At 38.1% G+C, this 15919-nt stretch overlaps 1 protein-coding gene across 6 annotated transcripts; it reads right to left on the bottom strand.

Moving 5' to 3' along the window:
• Positions 1-301: 301 nt before the first annotated feature.
• On the bottom strand, positions 302-15702 carry itcha (itchy E3 ubiquitin protein ligase a). 6 transcript variants are annotated; one of them, XM_058403124.1, is made up of 26 exons: positions 15568-15690; positions 14532-14594; positions 12958-13085; positions 10731-10795; positions 10430-10571; positions 10184-10308; positions 9147-9278; positions 8905-8947; positions 8561-8739; positions 8195-8372; positions 7906-8001; positions 7588-7762; positions 7298-7367; positions 7039-7123; positions 6703-6831; positions 6495-6567; positions 6305-6376; positions 6103-6191; positions 5528-5687; positions 5229-5362; positions 4727-4867; positions 3965-4085; positions 3758-3862; positions 3552-3648; positions 3360-3432; positions 302-3026 (listed from the first exon to the last, which is right to left on the bottom strand). In XM_058403124.1, exons 4-26 carry the CDS (start codon positions 10753-10755, stop codon positions 2927-2929), a joined length of 2544 nt encoding a protein of 847 aa, XP_058259107.1. In that variant the 5' UTR covers positions 10756-10795; positions 12958-13085; positions 14532-14594; positions 15568-15690; the 3' UTR covers positions 302-2926. The 6 variants fall into 6 exon arrangements, with proteins under 6 accessions (XP_058259107.1, XP_058259105.1, XP_058259106.1 ...); XM_058403122.1 differs by having other exon boundaries at positions 10731-10797; positions 12973-13085; XM_058403123.1 differs by lacking the exon at positions 14532-14594 and having other exon boundaries at positions 10731-10797; positions 12973-13085; positions 15568-15702.
• Positions 15703-15919: the final 217 nt, after the last annotated feature.

Genomic DNA, 15919 nt, shown 5'->3' with positions numbered 1-15919 from the left:
TTGCTATAAAACATCTCCATTGCATACAACATCTCCAACACAAAAGTACAGCTAGCAAGCAACCACAGCAAATCCTGAAGATGCTAATCGTAATTAATACACAAATGATTGATTACTGATTAAAGTACCCCCAGGCTAAAATAGCCTCAACCCCTCTACACCCTGAAGCCAACTGAGGTTAAAAGACAAAAAAAATCCAATTTGTAATTGTTTTCCTTTCCAAAACAAATATAACCAGTATTGTCAATTGTCAGTTTTTTTTTAATTACAAAATAACAGTGTGACACATGACCAGGACAAGTAATGCATTATATATTTATTTCTTCAGTTCAGAATATTTTGACAAGAATCAACCAACTGTACACATCCACATAAGAAAAATAAAATTCGTTCAAAATAACATTAAACCCCACTTAGTAAAAGATAAGCTAAATGTTACAAGATTTACAATGTCTTTGTTAGATAAGAAAATAAAGAGATGAAACAGTCTGAAACTTTCTGCTTGCATACAAATGATTTTTTAAGACATGATTACATTAATAAGGGCTTAATGGGCAGCTGAACGACATAATATTAACCTCAGTCAAATAACCACAAATCAGTTAGAGCTGCATTGTCAGTCTATATCACACCACAGCATTTGATCTTAATATTGATATGTGGATTCATTTTGGCTAAAGGGACAAAAAAAATAAATAAATCAAGATCCCCTTAAAGTCAATAGTACATTAGGTTAGGTGTTGCATTGTGCTGCCTGTAAATTTAAAACGTACTCTTAAAACAGTGGTGTACAAAGACTGCCGGACATTGTGGCTCTTTGAAAAATTACTTTTACAAAATAAATAGTTGATTTCACAGAAATAAAAGACAACTTCATTCATTTCAGCACTGGAATCCATTTCACTGTACATCACAAAAGGATATTTGAATTTTGCATAATTTTGACGTCAGACAGGATAATGAAGTAAATAGTCAAGAAATCACAGATTGCTGATCTGTTTGCTTCTTTTTTATTTTACTTTTTTTTTGTGGAGTGCATTTGTCTGCTTTATTACTGTGCTGATGCATGAAAAATTAAAGTCAATAACGTCTGACCTATTCAGGTATATCCATTAGATTTCAAAACAAAGTAATTAAGAAAATATGTACTACAACTCCCAGATTAATAACACAAGCTCACAGTTTAGAGAGGGGAGTTGTTTCACTTATTAAGGAGGTTTTGGAGATGGAGCTCTTTCATTATCTCTATTTGGGTTTTGAGCTAGTTCTATACTAAGCTTGCTATTAATGGTTTATGTCGCTTTTATTTCAAGACACAAAAATGATCTGAAAGCAGACAACTCACTATGGTCTTTCAAACTATGTGGCTAGAATTTGCTTTTGAATTGTATATTAACATAGTAGTTTAAATACACAGCATTGCGTTTTTTTCAGAAGAATTCTAACACCTACAGCAAACACCCTATCAATAATTTTCTTAAAAAGAAAACACCAGTAATGAAAATGAAGCACCTTTTAGCAGTAGAAGACCTGAAATGCCCAAGCAAAATCATTACTGGTGAATTTTTGATTTCTACATTAAAGCATGGCAGGGTCTTTAAAGGGATAGGTGTTCAGGACAGTTCTGGAGAAATCTAAACCTGCTCAGAAAACTAGAAAGTGACAAGTGCATGGTCAGACTCGCATCTAATGAAAATCGGCTCACTTCAGAACATTTCAGGGGCCGAATGCAGTAAATAACGCAGAGAAAAAACAAACTTGTCGTAATGGAACTAATTTTATTTCCTAGATTAAAGCCTAATAGTATCAACCAGAATTAGAAATGATTTTTTTTTTTTTTTTTTACCACAATGACATGTACATCCTAGTATTTAAAAAATGCATTCTTATATCTTACATCTTCTGCCTTGCTCATTTTTGAAAAAAATTCTCAGAAAACTAGATGAGGGATTTGTATATTATTTCAGATATGAGGAAAATAGGCTTGGATCAATTCACCCCAACTCCTTTCACATGTTGGGGTAATTTGGTTCACTAAAAGCAGATGGCTTAACTTGCACTAAAAGCATGCACCCATTTCTAAAATGAGAAGGCTGGTTCTAGTCACCAGAAGACTAAAACTAGATGTTGATCCTCTCCAGGTTTTCTTAAGAAATTAAATAACCCAATGCCTTATATGCTTATCAACTTATATGCTTATCAACCTCTGACATCATTTGTTAGCCATCAAGCTCATATCTCAAAGTGCTTTATCAGTGTGAAAACATTCTGATCTTAATTCTAAAACTCAGCAGACTCAGACAGCTACCCAAATGATAGAGCCTATAAAATAGAACAGAATATTCATGCGGTCGAGCTACTATAAGTGCTGCCAGAAAACAGGTGTCCAACTGTAAATGAGGGGCATGTATAAGGTTAAAACAAAAAACCCCAGAAAAACAGTTTTGTAAAATACTAATCATGAATCCAGCCAAACAGGGTGCATAGCATGGACAAGTGTGTGTGTGTGTGTATATATATATATATATATATATATATATATATATATATATATATATATATATATATATATATATATATATATATATATATATATATACACACACACACACACACACACATAGTATGTGTGTGTGTGCACCTTGAGTGGCGTTTAATTCATTTAAGCCCAGACATTCTGGTGCATAGATGACTAACAAAGACAGTACTACCACAAAAGAGTGAAATTTCAAACAGTGCATTTGAAATTTGAAGGGAAATGTGAGACTAGGTGATGTGATGAAGGAATGGTGATTTCAAGAATTTTTTCTTTTCTCACTACATCTCTCTCTTTCAGTCGTTCAGCAGCATTCTCTCCGATAAGTCTGAATGGTAAACTGCTGCCACGGAGACGTGCAAAGGACATGCAGGGGTGTGAATGTATGCATCACTCTTGGCCAAAGCCTTCTGTCTCCTCGATGGCAAACATCAACTTTTCTTTGAGCTGCTCATAGCTCTTATAGGGAGGCAGATCCAAACGGTTGAAACTGTTATGGTAAACACAAAATAGCCTTATTGTTAAATGGTAGATAGTCTAACATTTACATCAACTGAGTGACAGTTTTATTATAGGTGACAAAGAGTTGAGACAGGATACAACTGCGCAGTTGAGGGTTAAGGGCTTTGCTCAAGGGCACATCAGTGGCAGCTGGGATTTGAATTCATAACCTTACAATCAACTGCCAAGTGGCTCAATGCCTTAATCACTGAGCTATCACTGGCCCATAAGGTTAAGTTAAAGGTTAAACCTCTAAAAGGGACATTTAAAAGCAAAAATATTTCAGCTTAAAATCTCACAAAGTTCTCTGCAGGAAACGTACCATGTGTGGCTCCTGGGAAGCCAGTTCTCTTTTCCCACTTTCTCAATGCAGAACTTCTGTGGTCCATTGCTCCCTATTGAATAAAACAGTATTTTGTATCTTCCTAGTCAAGCTTAATGTTGATTTGTAAAATTAGCCTAGATACAGCTCAATACACATGATGCCTGCAGGATCAGCTCATTACACACTTACCCATGAGGTCAGCAAATCCTCCAACAGGAAGCCTGCAAGTCCCAGTCACGAACTGTAGCAATCGCATCCTCTTCTCATTGTCCATTTCTTTTACGAGCTACAAATAGAGTGAAAGACTCAGACTGCAATTTTCAATCTTCTATCAAGCACCGAGTTTATATCTCAAAATGCTTTATGAGTGTCTGCGAACAAGAGGCCAGACTTGCCTGCCAGAACCACATGATCTGCTTGCTGTTGCGAGCATAATGTCTGTAGATTGTGTTCCTCTGCCAGTCTGAAAGATCAATCTCCTGCATTCCACACAGCATCACCTATGAACACATAGGTATATTCCTTGATATATGGTTTTATGATATCATGTTGAGTGGAGTTAGAAAAGAAATACTTCATTTATAAATATAAAAGGTTTCTACCTCCAGCTCTTTGGCATCAAAATACTGCAGATACTGCTGAGGCAAGACTTCATTAAAACCTTCAAAGAAAGCTTGGGTCTGTTCCTCTACCCCCCTGGATAACCTCCACTCTGCCACCAGTCTGAAAAAAGATTCAGCATATACTCAGGGATATAAGAAAATATTAAAAATACATATTGTAAAAGATGAAGGGTCAGTATATAAAGGTGCAGTTTATAATACTTGAACAGGTTTCAAGGCCTGCACCAACCACATCATTTGAGAAACAATATAAAATCTGGACTGTAATATTGCTAGGCAATTATCTTCTCTTCAGACTTCTGTTTACATTTTCTGGGCCATAAATTTGCCTCACCACAGCTAGAACAGGAATGCTCAGCTATGCCACTTTTCCTTAAAAGACAACTCGCAATGTGTATGGATTTTCATCTGGAGTCAGTAAGATCAATTTGCCATACAGACAGCAGAGGGCTCTAGAAATTAAAAACTAAAAATGTTCTGTCCATGTCATATGGGGCATCTGGTATATTTTATATATGTTATATATTATTCTAGCTACAACTTCCAAATATTGGTCCAGCAGTAAACATTTGAACACTTAGACACAATGAGCATATTGGATCAAGTTCATGAGTTTTGTCTGAAACACTTACTGGTAACAGGTTATTCTTGCAGGTTTGGAAAAAGGAATAAGGAGGCAGCCCATATATAGGGTTAGGAGTCTACTCAGGAGATGTACAATAGGTCTTACAGTACTTATACCTGATGTACTCTTCCTTATTTTCCTCGGTTACAAGAATGTTTCCTCCATCTGGCTTCAGCTCATGAGTAGTGATCTCACCCAAGATCTCCTTATCTACTGAGAAATACATCTCCAGCCCACACTCCTCCAAGTTATTTTCCCTGTGTGTAAATGCCATTGCAAACATTATTCAGTAATAAGATCATCAGAAAAACATCACCAGCCTATAATCTTCCAAATTATTCTCCCTGTCATAAAATAATGTCATCATATTTCTATTGCAAGGATGATAGAGATGACATATCCAACCCACATACATCAAATGCGTAAATACCACTATGAGGGAAATCTCTGAGAAAATTGTTTCACTTTTCTCATCCCTTACTGCAATATCTTCTAATCTTTCAGAAAATAACTTTATTTTGAATGTCTGAAATACATTTTTTTTGCTCATCACATGCCAGTCTTTGGCAGTAATCTGTCATCAATGATTATAACAGACGGCAGAATAGTTTCACTGACTTGATCCAGATTAGGGAGTTGTAGAACTCAGGGTCAATGGATTCCAGGTCTTTCAGTGCCAGAGGCTTGTTCAAGATCCGCTTATAGAAGGGCAGAGAAAAGCCGGTGTCTATGAATTTCCCATGAAACAGAGCCTGGGACAAAATAAGTAATGAAAACAAAAAGGTCAGATTTAGTGAGACACAACCATTACTCAACTAAGGTTACAGTTATTGTCTGACTACACTGATCTCAGCCACTGGTTACTGGTTTACTATTTTATCATTTACGGAATAAAGTGAAAATGTGTATGTGTGTACCATGGCAATAAATCTTCCAATGAACTTGAAATATTTGAGGTGGTCTGGGTTGATGGAGGAGGCAGGGTTGATTTGCAGGCAGTAGTTGTCTTTACCCGCATATTCAAAAAGACAGTACATGGGGTTCAGAACTTCATGAGACAACAGGAAAAACCATTCCCTGTAAAGGACACATACACACAGTTATTCTTAATACAGCTGGCAACTAGTTATTTATTAGTTATTTTTTGTTAACTAATTTGATGTCTGTGAACTTCATGGCTCAGCTATTAATGTAAATTACAAGTAACGTTGGCTGTAGACACAAATGAAGAGAATTATGACCTATTTAAACAAGAAAATGGTGCTTCATTTTAAAACAAAGTTGTATTGTAACTGTGGAATTAAGTATATTTCAGTTTTGGGGTATACACCTTTTCCAAGAATAAATGCAATATACAGTCAAAAAGATGTAGCAATGATCACACAGATACAAGAAGCAAAATAAGTAGCTACAGTTCTAGAAACGCACCCTCCTGAATTATGACAAACCTCTCACAGGTTCAAGATATTTTGTAACCAATTAATAAACACACCTAGCTACTCCTCCATAGTCCAGTCCCTCCTCTCCGGGAAAGATGATCCATAGTCTCCGCCTCAGATCTTGTGGGTGGAAGCTCATGATCTATGAAATAAATGTTTGGACTCTGAAACAATCATCATAATTATCAAGTGTAAATTAGGAAATTTAAAGCAACTAATAAACCAGTTCAGCCACATAAAGCTGTACAAACTGACCTGCTGAAAGGAATCCTCAAAAAGTGTCTTGCGACTAACATGGATTTTGATGTGCTGAGGCATTGACAGTTGCTATAGTAAGAAATAAAATGTGTTCAGGTTACAGGAAAGAATCTAACATAACAAACTGCATGTACATAGCGACTGAATTTTATACAAGCAATAGCATTATTGAAGATTTAAAACATACCTGACACCAGAAGCGGAAATAGTGCACTTTAGCTTTAAAGTCGCGTACATAGGTAATCTGAGGGCCATTCTCACTGTGTTGCATAAAGACAAAGCTGAATTAGCCTTAAAGAAACATATTTTATGCTGATACTGACGCACACATTTAGCCAGCTTTTAATAAATAACAGCAGCTTTTAATTTAAGCTGCACACTCGCATAAGGCTCACAGTGAGGATTTCCCGGTGCGAGGGTCAATGTAGGTGGTCGTTCTCCTGTTGTGGTCAACAAAATATGGAATTCCATCCACTGTGAACCTCATCTCCCAACCTTCTGGCAGGGGCTTTTCATTCAACAACCTGAAACACACACACACACACAAGTTATATATAGTACACAGTACGTTATACCACTAATTAGAACAGAGCTGTTATTTATGTCACCATTAATTGTAATGTTCTTACTTTACTGTATTCTTACTTTAATTCAATTAATTTTTGGGATTAAACTAAGGACAGCTGTACAAATAAATGTATCACTTGTTGTAATGATGAGTATTTTCTTACCCCTGAGTACGAGGATCCTCCCACTGTGTTGAACGAGTAGGATGATGAACAAAGTACATTCTCCCATTTGCATCAGTTCGTTTCTCTGTAAACAGAAATGGCAGACACAGAAGCTCATGCTGAAACACTTTCCACTTTCAATTCCTAGGATTTAGGAATTCATACTTCAGGATACCATATTTCACACAATTAAACAAGTTAGTGAGACTGATGAAAAAGGTAAGGTAATTTGTTGGAAATGTGTTAGTGACTGTCTCACCCCATCCCTGTGGTAAAGGACCTAGTGGATCAAACTCTTTATTAGGAGCTGGCCCTAGCTGATCCTGTAACTAGAGAGAAAGCGAGAGAGAGAGAGAGAGAGAGAGAGAGAGAGGGAGAGAGAGAGAGAGAGAGAGAGAGAGGGAGAGAGAGGGAGAGGGAGGGAGGGTGGGGAGAGACAAAAATCAGAAGGGAAGCAACACTCAGTCGCTTAAGGGAGATAAGAATTTATTTTATCTGAAGCAGTAAATACCGCTAGAAAATAGTTAAGAGAGGTATGTGTGTTCTAACCCCAAAAATAAATCTCTGGTTGAACTGCTGCATGGCTCCCTGTAACTGGCTCCGTTGGTTCTGCCATTCCTCATAATTCCTCACAGACTCTGCAGTGGGCCGCTGCCACGTGGTGCTCCGGCTAATGTGATCCACATAATACACTCGGCCCATTGGGTCCACGCGACGCTCCCAGCTAACCGAAAAAAAGGGAACAGTTTTAATAACCATTCAGGTTGTGCACTCAAGTAGATATGCTATTTTTTTAATAAGCTTTGCTGGCATCTGTGTTAATTTAAAGGACAAATATCATTGCATTTGAAATATCAACTACAGTACCCAGGAGGCAAAGGTTCAGGCCTCTCCCATGTGGTCTTTTTCTCAATGTGATCCACATAGTAGATACGACCATTCTGATCCACCCTCTGTTCCCAGCTACAATATACAAAACACACACAACGACATCAAGTCACAATGTATTGGCGTATCCAAATATAAACAAATTGCTCATTGTTGAATTATAATACCAGAATTTTTTAACCGAGTTTAACTCAGTGTAAAAGTGTAAGAGAGTTATGAATCTAATATAGGATGATTTTTGAATACAGAGATAGAGAGAAAAATATACCCAGGGGGAAGTGGGCCATTGTTGATGGGAGAAACTCTGCGTGGAGTAGGGCTCACTCTCAGCGCTGACCCTGAGGTTGATCCCTGGTTTGCTGCCTCTCCATTCACAAATAAGCGTGGGGATGAGTCTGGACTTGGACCACCACTGCCATGGGTTGGTGTAGAGCCAGTAGAGGATGCTGAACAGGTTGACACATGTTGAATAATTAGGCCAAAAATATCACAGAAATTTTTTATAAAACTATTTATTCAGCATAAATAAAAATATCAACATTTTGCATTTTTTCCATTGTATTCTGCAGTGCATTTTCAGGTTCAATCAATTAATCACACTTCTGAAACAGCAACAATAAAGTGAAAAGGGTACCTGTGGAGGAATTTGGTCTCTGTGGGGAGGGAGGAGGTGGTCTCTGGGGTCTAGGGGGCCTTGGAGGCCGCAGCGCTCCTGTGGATGTTGAGGGAGAGCCTGTGCTTCCCACAGCATGGCCATTGGGCAGAGAAGAATCATCAGCAATGTCACTGGAGGGTGAGGAATCTCGACTCGATCTAAGACACACACATACTGCAAAATCAAGATCTATGCAGGATGAAATTGTGTTAAAATGGTACACTGTTTTTAAGGAAGGAAGAAAATGTCCATCAATTATCTGCTATTCTTTTTTAAGGCACATTGTTTAATTTTTGGATTTGATCATCACAAAACTGCTGTACCTTCCAACTGCCTCTTGCTTGAACTCCCTATTTGATAGACCATCTGAAAAAAAAACCCCTCAAAGTTAATTCAAGCATGAAGCCACAAATCGCATTCAGTTATATAAAAAAAATGGTGGATCAATTTAGCTTTTGACAGAATTCATTCTTAAAATAGCAATGCATGTTTTCACAGGTCTGACACTGAATAGATCAGTGTAAAGGGTAAACCTGAGTAGAGCTCTGGGAAACAGATGTCTTACTGTGCTTCTGTTCCTCAGAAGCAAATGTTTCAGGATCCACCTGCATTCCATCCAGACACACAGACAAATCTCCCACCAAGTCACTGCCATCAGCATCTGCACTTAGAGGCAGAGTCCGTATCACCTCATGGACTAAAAAAAAAGAAAAGAAAAGAGCACCATTACAGGAGGAGTACAAGAAACGTGGTGATAACGGTAAACAATAATCAAACTTAATTCACTTTTAATCGTAGGGTGGTTTTAACAGAAAGAATGGTCAGAAAAGAGAAACGTGGCTGTAGATTTAGATGCCCACTGAGAAAGCCAGAGGTGACAGTGGCAAAAGATATCAGGAATTATTCAAAGTTTAAGTGCTACCAAGAAAATCAATATTGTGTTTAAAAGGTGTTCAGTGTGAGCATCATGATCTGTATATAATTCTAGCAGCAGTTGTTAGGCAAAAATCAACAGCAACCAAGTGAGATAATCCACTGAAGCAAAAATGAGTCTTAGACATAACATTTTTTGGTTATTTTCAATCTTGAACCTATTGATGTGGAAATAGCAAGACCATAGCACAAAGCTAAATGTTCCTCCTACAACAAAAAAAAAAGGGTTTTACACAAAATCATATCACAGCATGAAACACTTTAGGCTTAATCTTACCCATTTAAGATATTTATAAAATCTTACATTATATGACACTCACCATATGCCAATACATAGAGCTGTTATTTTTCACAGACACCACATAGTATTAAAAAGCTTGAAATGTGTACAATGATGCTCAGTATAAATAATTCATTCACCACCACCAGCACTAACACCAGCAGGTACTGCTCCAGTCTTTGCAATTCAAGGCAATATATCATGCTTATCGTTCATGTTCACATGGCCAGTGGGTGTGCAGTTTCTATAAAAGCCTTTGTGAATCATGCACTAATCCAGTTCACCTGCCTTCCTCAAGAGCAAAGCAAAGAAGAAATTCACAAACAAAGGACAAACATCTGACAGTTTACGACGCATAAAAGCCAAATGTGAAAGACAACAGAACTTACTCTTCATGTCATTGGATTTCAGGGTCTCACTGACTTCTAAAGTTGCCATTCCCAACAAAATGTCTGCTTTGAGAGTCTGATGACTCCAGACACGAAAAATTAACTTGCTGAAGGGGGTAACAATTCTACAGGAGATTAAGAAAAGCAAAAGATAAGCAAATTGATAAAGGAAAAAAGAAAACAATATTTCTGTAATTGAGGGGAAATAGTAAGCTTAAACCTGGCATATCATCCTTTCTAACTTACACTGTGAGGGGCTGCTTCCATTTGGGACTGAGAGTGTTGGTGCACTTCTCTGTTTTCTTCGACTGGCCATCTACAGCCACCTCCACATACGGACTAGGCCCAAACCAGTTCTTCTTGTTCTCTTTCAGCTTAGCTGACAAAACTAACAACCAAGAGGTAAAACCATAGTATCAACAAAAACAAAGAAAATGACCTTGAACTGAAATTGAGTAGACAATTAGTTAAAATGTACATATATAATCTGTTTTATCAAATGAAAATTGGCAAAATCAGGCAAATTCGTGTTTCTTGAAATACCCACCTGTTATCTGTAACTGGGCCTTCATTGTGTAGCCATTAACAGTAGCTGCTGTGGTTCAGATACATCTGGTCAGGGAAAGAAAAAAAAAAAAACAATATTAAAATGCATGTGCATTGAGAATGTCATAAAATATGGCTGTATTTTACAGGACAATCAGGTATGGGGCGTTTTCTAACAAACGCTAACAGAGAAAGCACTGAAGAATAATTAAAAGTACAGCTGTAATCCCTAATCAGGTTATACAATAGGCTATGCTGATCACAAGTCCAAGCAAAACTGCAATATGTAGCAATGTAGTTGTAACTTTGTAAAAATTTTAAAGCATTTACTGTCCATTTAGCATTAGTCCTTTTCCTAGTGCCCTTCATGTGCCTCTTAGCCTCCCAGTAAGCTTCCTTCCACAAGTAATGATTTATTTAAACCCACAACAATGATGCAGAAGGCAGTCACAGTGCACTGTGGACAAGACTGTTGCAGCAGAATGTGTTATTGACCCTCACAAAATGGGCATCTGAATTTTCTGAAGCTTTGATATACTTTGCTACAGCGGACTTTACAGGGAATAACATTAGTCAAAAGGTATAAACAGAGTGACTTATCATTTGAAAAGTGAATTTTACATTTGAAAAGTGAATTGTTCTTGTGCACTGCTTTGGATATACTACTTTTATAACTTTTTTTTTTTTTTTTTTAAACAAAATCCTAACATTATTAATATTTTATTAAAGTGGAAGAAATCTCTCCTTAAAGACCCATAGGCTCAGCTGAAATAGAAGACACATTATTTGCTCATATAAAGGAAGTAGATTCACACATCTTATAGAGTACAAACTGTCTTCAGGGAAAGCAGTCTTTGCTCACACACTGCTAAAAATCCCTCTAAAACATCTTAAGAGCCTTCCAAAAGATTAGTTCATGAACATACTTAAAGCAGAACTGACTGTTTAAGACCGTCCTGTCCAGCGTAGGTTTCGCTTTCCCTATGTTTATGTCCTCATGAGCAGGAGTACACTCTAATCATGGAAAGCATCTCTTAAGATTCACACAAAGGCTATGAATTACCGGGTCATACGGATCTACAGTACGCACTGGAATGGCTGAGGAGAGTGTTAAGTGTTAGTAAGAAGTTACTGCTGTGAATGATTAAGTATAAATAACTATAATTGAATACAAAGAGTATGAATATGCTTTGCTATGTTTTCTCTCATGGTTGATATAGCTGTATGAAAAAGAAAGGCAAAAAAGTTTAGCATAAAATAAAAGACAAGAGTTTAATCTTACAAGGACAATTCTTGCAAATCACACACACACACACACACACACCCAACCAACTCAAACTTGTTTCAAGTAACGTGTGTTTCTGTAGATGCAATGAAAACAGTAGGCATTATTTTTCATCCACATAAAAGTATTTCAACATATGATACAAGAGCTTTGCATCTAGTACAATAAATATTTTCTGATAACTTGGACTCTTGTGCAAGGTGTTATAGAGCAGAAATGTGTAGCTAGACAACAGCCCTCTCCAGCTCAGCATTTAATACTTTACATAGTTTTCCTCCAGAAAAGCCCTTGTGAGATGAATGCCATGCATGGGAAGATGAGACAGATAATCCCCCGCACAATCCATGTGGAGATGCAGAGATCTTTACTTCAGTTCGATGATGTGAATGATTTGCTAAAATCATTTCATCTGGATGCAGTGTGGCATGGAAATCACTGTTGTCTAGGTCTTGCTGTGCTTCAACTTCAACCCCTTAGAAATTATAGTGACAGCCCAATGTGCTGTAATTCTAAGAAGTTATATAACACTATGTGACTGTTTGTTGTTGGAAATGGGATGCTACTTCCTGTGACTTCAAGTTTCTGAACTTCTCTGCAAAATGGCATGGCCACAACAACACAGTGTTTATATAGCACACATTGCGGTTTCTGAAAGCCACACTAATTGCATGCAGTTTCAATTGCATGCAGTGTCTAGGTGCATACTAGAAGAAATGTGCTGCAGTTTTGCACCGTCTCTGGCCAGCACAATCCTTATATTAGTTTGTTCAAGGTGTCTTTCAACAGGTGATTAATTTAATGACACCTAGATGTGCACAAACTGCACACTTCTACAGTCACATCAAGATGTTTTACTATCTACTTCACATGCCATTGGTATGCTCTGTGCACCTCTCTCGAAGCCAGTGCTTCTGTTTCTCACTGCATGTTTGCATTAGTATACTTATATCTCTTTCCTCCTTCTCCATGTGTTCCTGGTCTCTATTTGTCTGCTGAGTGAATCATGCTTCTTCATTGCACCACAAATCTTCCAGTCTGAACAGGTCTCTGGTATCTCACATGCTGCTTGTCCTGTCAAGAGAAGATTTATGGATATAAACTATCATGCAATTTTAAAGTGCATTTCAATTTCAAGTCAATAAAGTTGTAAGACCCCATCCCTTGCCCAGGAAGCATCTTGCATATTTACAGTGACTTTTGAGGTGGTTTGGGTACTTTGAGATGTCTCCTCTCATATGCCCACCTGCTGTTTTCATTTATCTTGAGTAACTGTTTTAACCTGCCCAAGAAGGGGAGAGTGTTGGAACCTATCCTGAGGAACACCCTGGATGGTATGCTAGTCCGTCGCAGTGTTTTTAGATACACTATTTTGCCAAAGGTTTTGGGACACCCCTCCAAATCATTGAATTCAGGTGTTGTTTTTCACGGGCTGGGCTTGGCCCCTTAGTTACAGTAAAAGGAATGCAATGAAGCAAGGTCCATAAAGACATGGATGAGCGAGTTTGGTATGGAGGAACTTCACGGAGTCCTGACCTCAACCCAACAGAACACCTTTGGGATGAATTAGAGCAGAGACTGCAAGCCAGGGCTTCTTGTCCAACATCAGTGCCTGACCTCACAAATGTGTTTCTAGAGGAATGGTCAAAAATTCCCTTAAACACACTCCTAAACCTTGTGGAAAGCCTTCCCAGAAGAGTTGAAACTTTTATAGCTGCAAAGTGCGGGCCAACTCCACATTACATTCATGTGCATCTAAAGGCAGACGTCTCAGTTTTGGAATGGCTCAGAGACTCCGTTCTAATTCATCCCAAAGGTGTTCTATCGGGTTGAGGTCAGGACTCTGTACAGACCAGTCAAGTTCCTCCACACCAAACTCACTCATCCATGTCTTTATGGACCTTGCTTTGTGCACTGGTGTACAGTCATGTTGGAAGAGGAAGGGGTCATCCCCAAACTGTTCCCACAAAGTTGGGAGCATGAAATTGTCCAAAATGTCTTGGTATGCTGAAGCATTAAGAGTTCCTTTCACTGGAACCCCTGAAAAACAACACCTGAATTCAATGATTTGAAGGAGTGTCCCAAAACTTTTAGCAATATAGTGTATGTATAAGCGATTTACTTGTTCTCATAGCTCTGCCAGAATAAGCTAATAACAAGCCAAAAAAATCTTTTGCAAAACAGCGCTTTAATACTGTTTACATAAACTGTATGACTACTTTTAAATATTACAACCACATCTTCTTTGCAACAGCCCCAGGAGGTCAGCAGTTATACTAATACTCAAACTGTACCTGCATGATTTTATGCATTGCACTGATGCCACATGATTGGCTGATTAGGTAACTGCATGAAGCTGTAGGTGTCCTGGGTTGAGTGAGTGAATATGTGGATACTAAGGCTTGAATAGGTAAAACGAGGGGAAACTTTTGTTTTGTTCTGGCATTAACATCATGCGGTCATGTTCTTTGGCCTGGTTCTGAATTGATATTTTGGCAACACACACTCAAACACACTTACCGAATGAAAATGCAGAAAACGTTCAGGCCATGTGTCACCTTTTCATCACTTCTTCTGTTTCTTCTTTTTTTTATCCCAGGTAGGAAAAGTAAAAAAACAGATCCTGTTGGTTTTTCCTGGAGGATTTGTGCAATCTTCTGTGGCAGGTGTGCATTGCCAAACTTCACGACACACCCACTTCACAGACACAGGTGACAAGATCACCTCACCACACACACACACACACACACACCATACACAGTTTCTGACCAACACGAGGGTTTGCACCGACATGCAACGCGGCGTGACGTCACCGTTACTATTTCTAGAACCAAATATCAATAGTCCACAGTAAATCCCATAGTTACATAACACACAGGAGATCTCGTTTCCCGTTAGGTTCAAAGAAAAAAAAAAGGAAAAAGCAGCAAAGCAGAAGTGTATTAAACCCCAGAGATTAGCGTGTGTTTGTTATTTGTATCAGATTAACGCTTGACACTTAAAGGAAACTGCTAATAACGTTGCACTGACAGGAATTAAACAGTTATAGCTATCTAGTATGCTAGCTTTATTGACGGACATTGTGACACGCCTTTAATTTTCCAGTATGTTGAACAGTACAGTAAAACCAAGTGCTAACGCTGGCTAAAACATTCGAAGCTAAGTTAGCCAGCAAGTTAGACAGTAGTGCCATAACCAGCTAGCATTAATTTAAACAGCAAGCTTCAAAATAAATAATTTATTTTGAAATTAGACATTCCTATAGCTTCTATCACAAGTGTGCGCTTATAGTGGCAATGATAAATACTCATGTTAACGGACAGAGGCAGCTAAGGGAAGAGTCATGGAGTAAGTTCCCTGACTTTCAAGCGCATCGTTACTGAACTAGCTAGCCTTAGCTCGCTATCAACAGACAGCTAGCAGAGATAAACGAGCTAGCGCTACTCTCCGCGGCTGTCAGACGGAAACTGCTAGTTAACGAGCTAACGGTAGTAGAAAACAAGCCTGTATTTTCGGCGTGTCGCTATTTGTTTTTTTAGTCACAGCGAGGCATTACCTGGTTTTAATGAAGGTATGTGGGTCCTGAAGTTCAGAAGCTGTAGAGAAAACAGACTTCCACGTTTTGTTTCAGTTGATACATTTTATTCCATTGACCAAAGGTCCTCCACACGGCCTCCTTTGCCGGTCACGTGACTCCCTAAACCGTGACGTGGGATGGGCTTGGGTCTAAACACTCCACATAGGAACCGCGTAAAAACATACATAAATAAATAAATAAATAGACATAATAATAATAATAATAATAATAATAATAATAATAATAATAATAATAGAGAATATGCCGAGAACGATAAATTAATGTTACTTTCGTTAAAGACCACCAGATAGCACTGTTGATTTCTTGTTTT

This window comes from Hemibagrus wyckioides, linkage group LG11, assembly GCF_019097595.1.
Source record: "Hemibagrus wyckioides isolate EC202008001 linkage group LG11, SWU_Hwy_1.0, whole genome shotgun sequence".
NCBI classification, from domain to species: Eukaryota; Metazoa; Chordata; class Actinopteri; order Siluriformes; family Bagridae; genus Hemibagrus; species Hemibagrus wyckioides.
This window is presented reverse-complemented; position numbering and strand designations above follow the sequence as displayed.

Coding starts and splice junctions, on each gene's coding strand:
- itcha (XM_058403123.1), bottom strand. CDS start 10,755: ATGAAGGCCCAGTTACAGATAACAG. Junction 3,649..3,757: donor AGATCATGTGGTTCTGGCAG/GCAAGTCTGGCC, acceptor CTCTATTTGTAG/CTCGTAAAAGAAATGGACAA. Junction 3,433..3,551: donor AGGATTTGCTGACCTCATGG/GTAAGTGTGTAA, acceptor TTTATTCAATAG/GGAGCAATGGACCACAGAAG.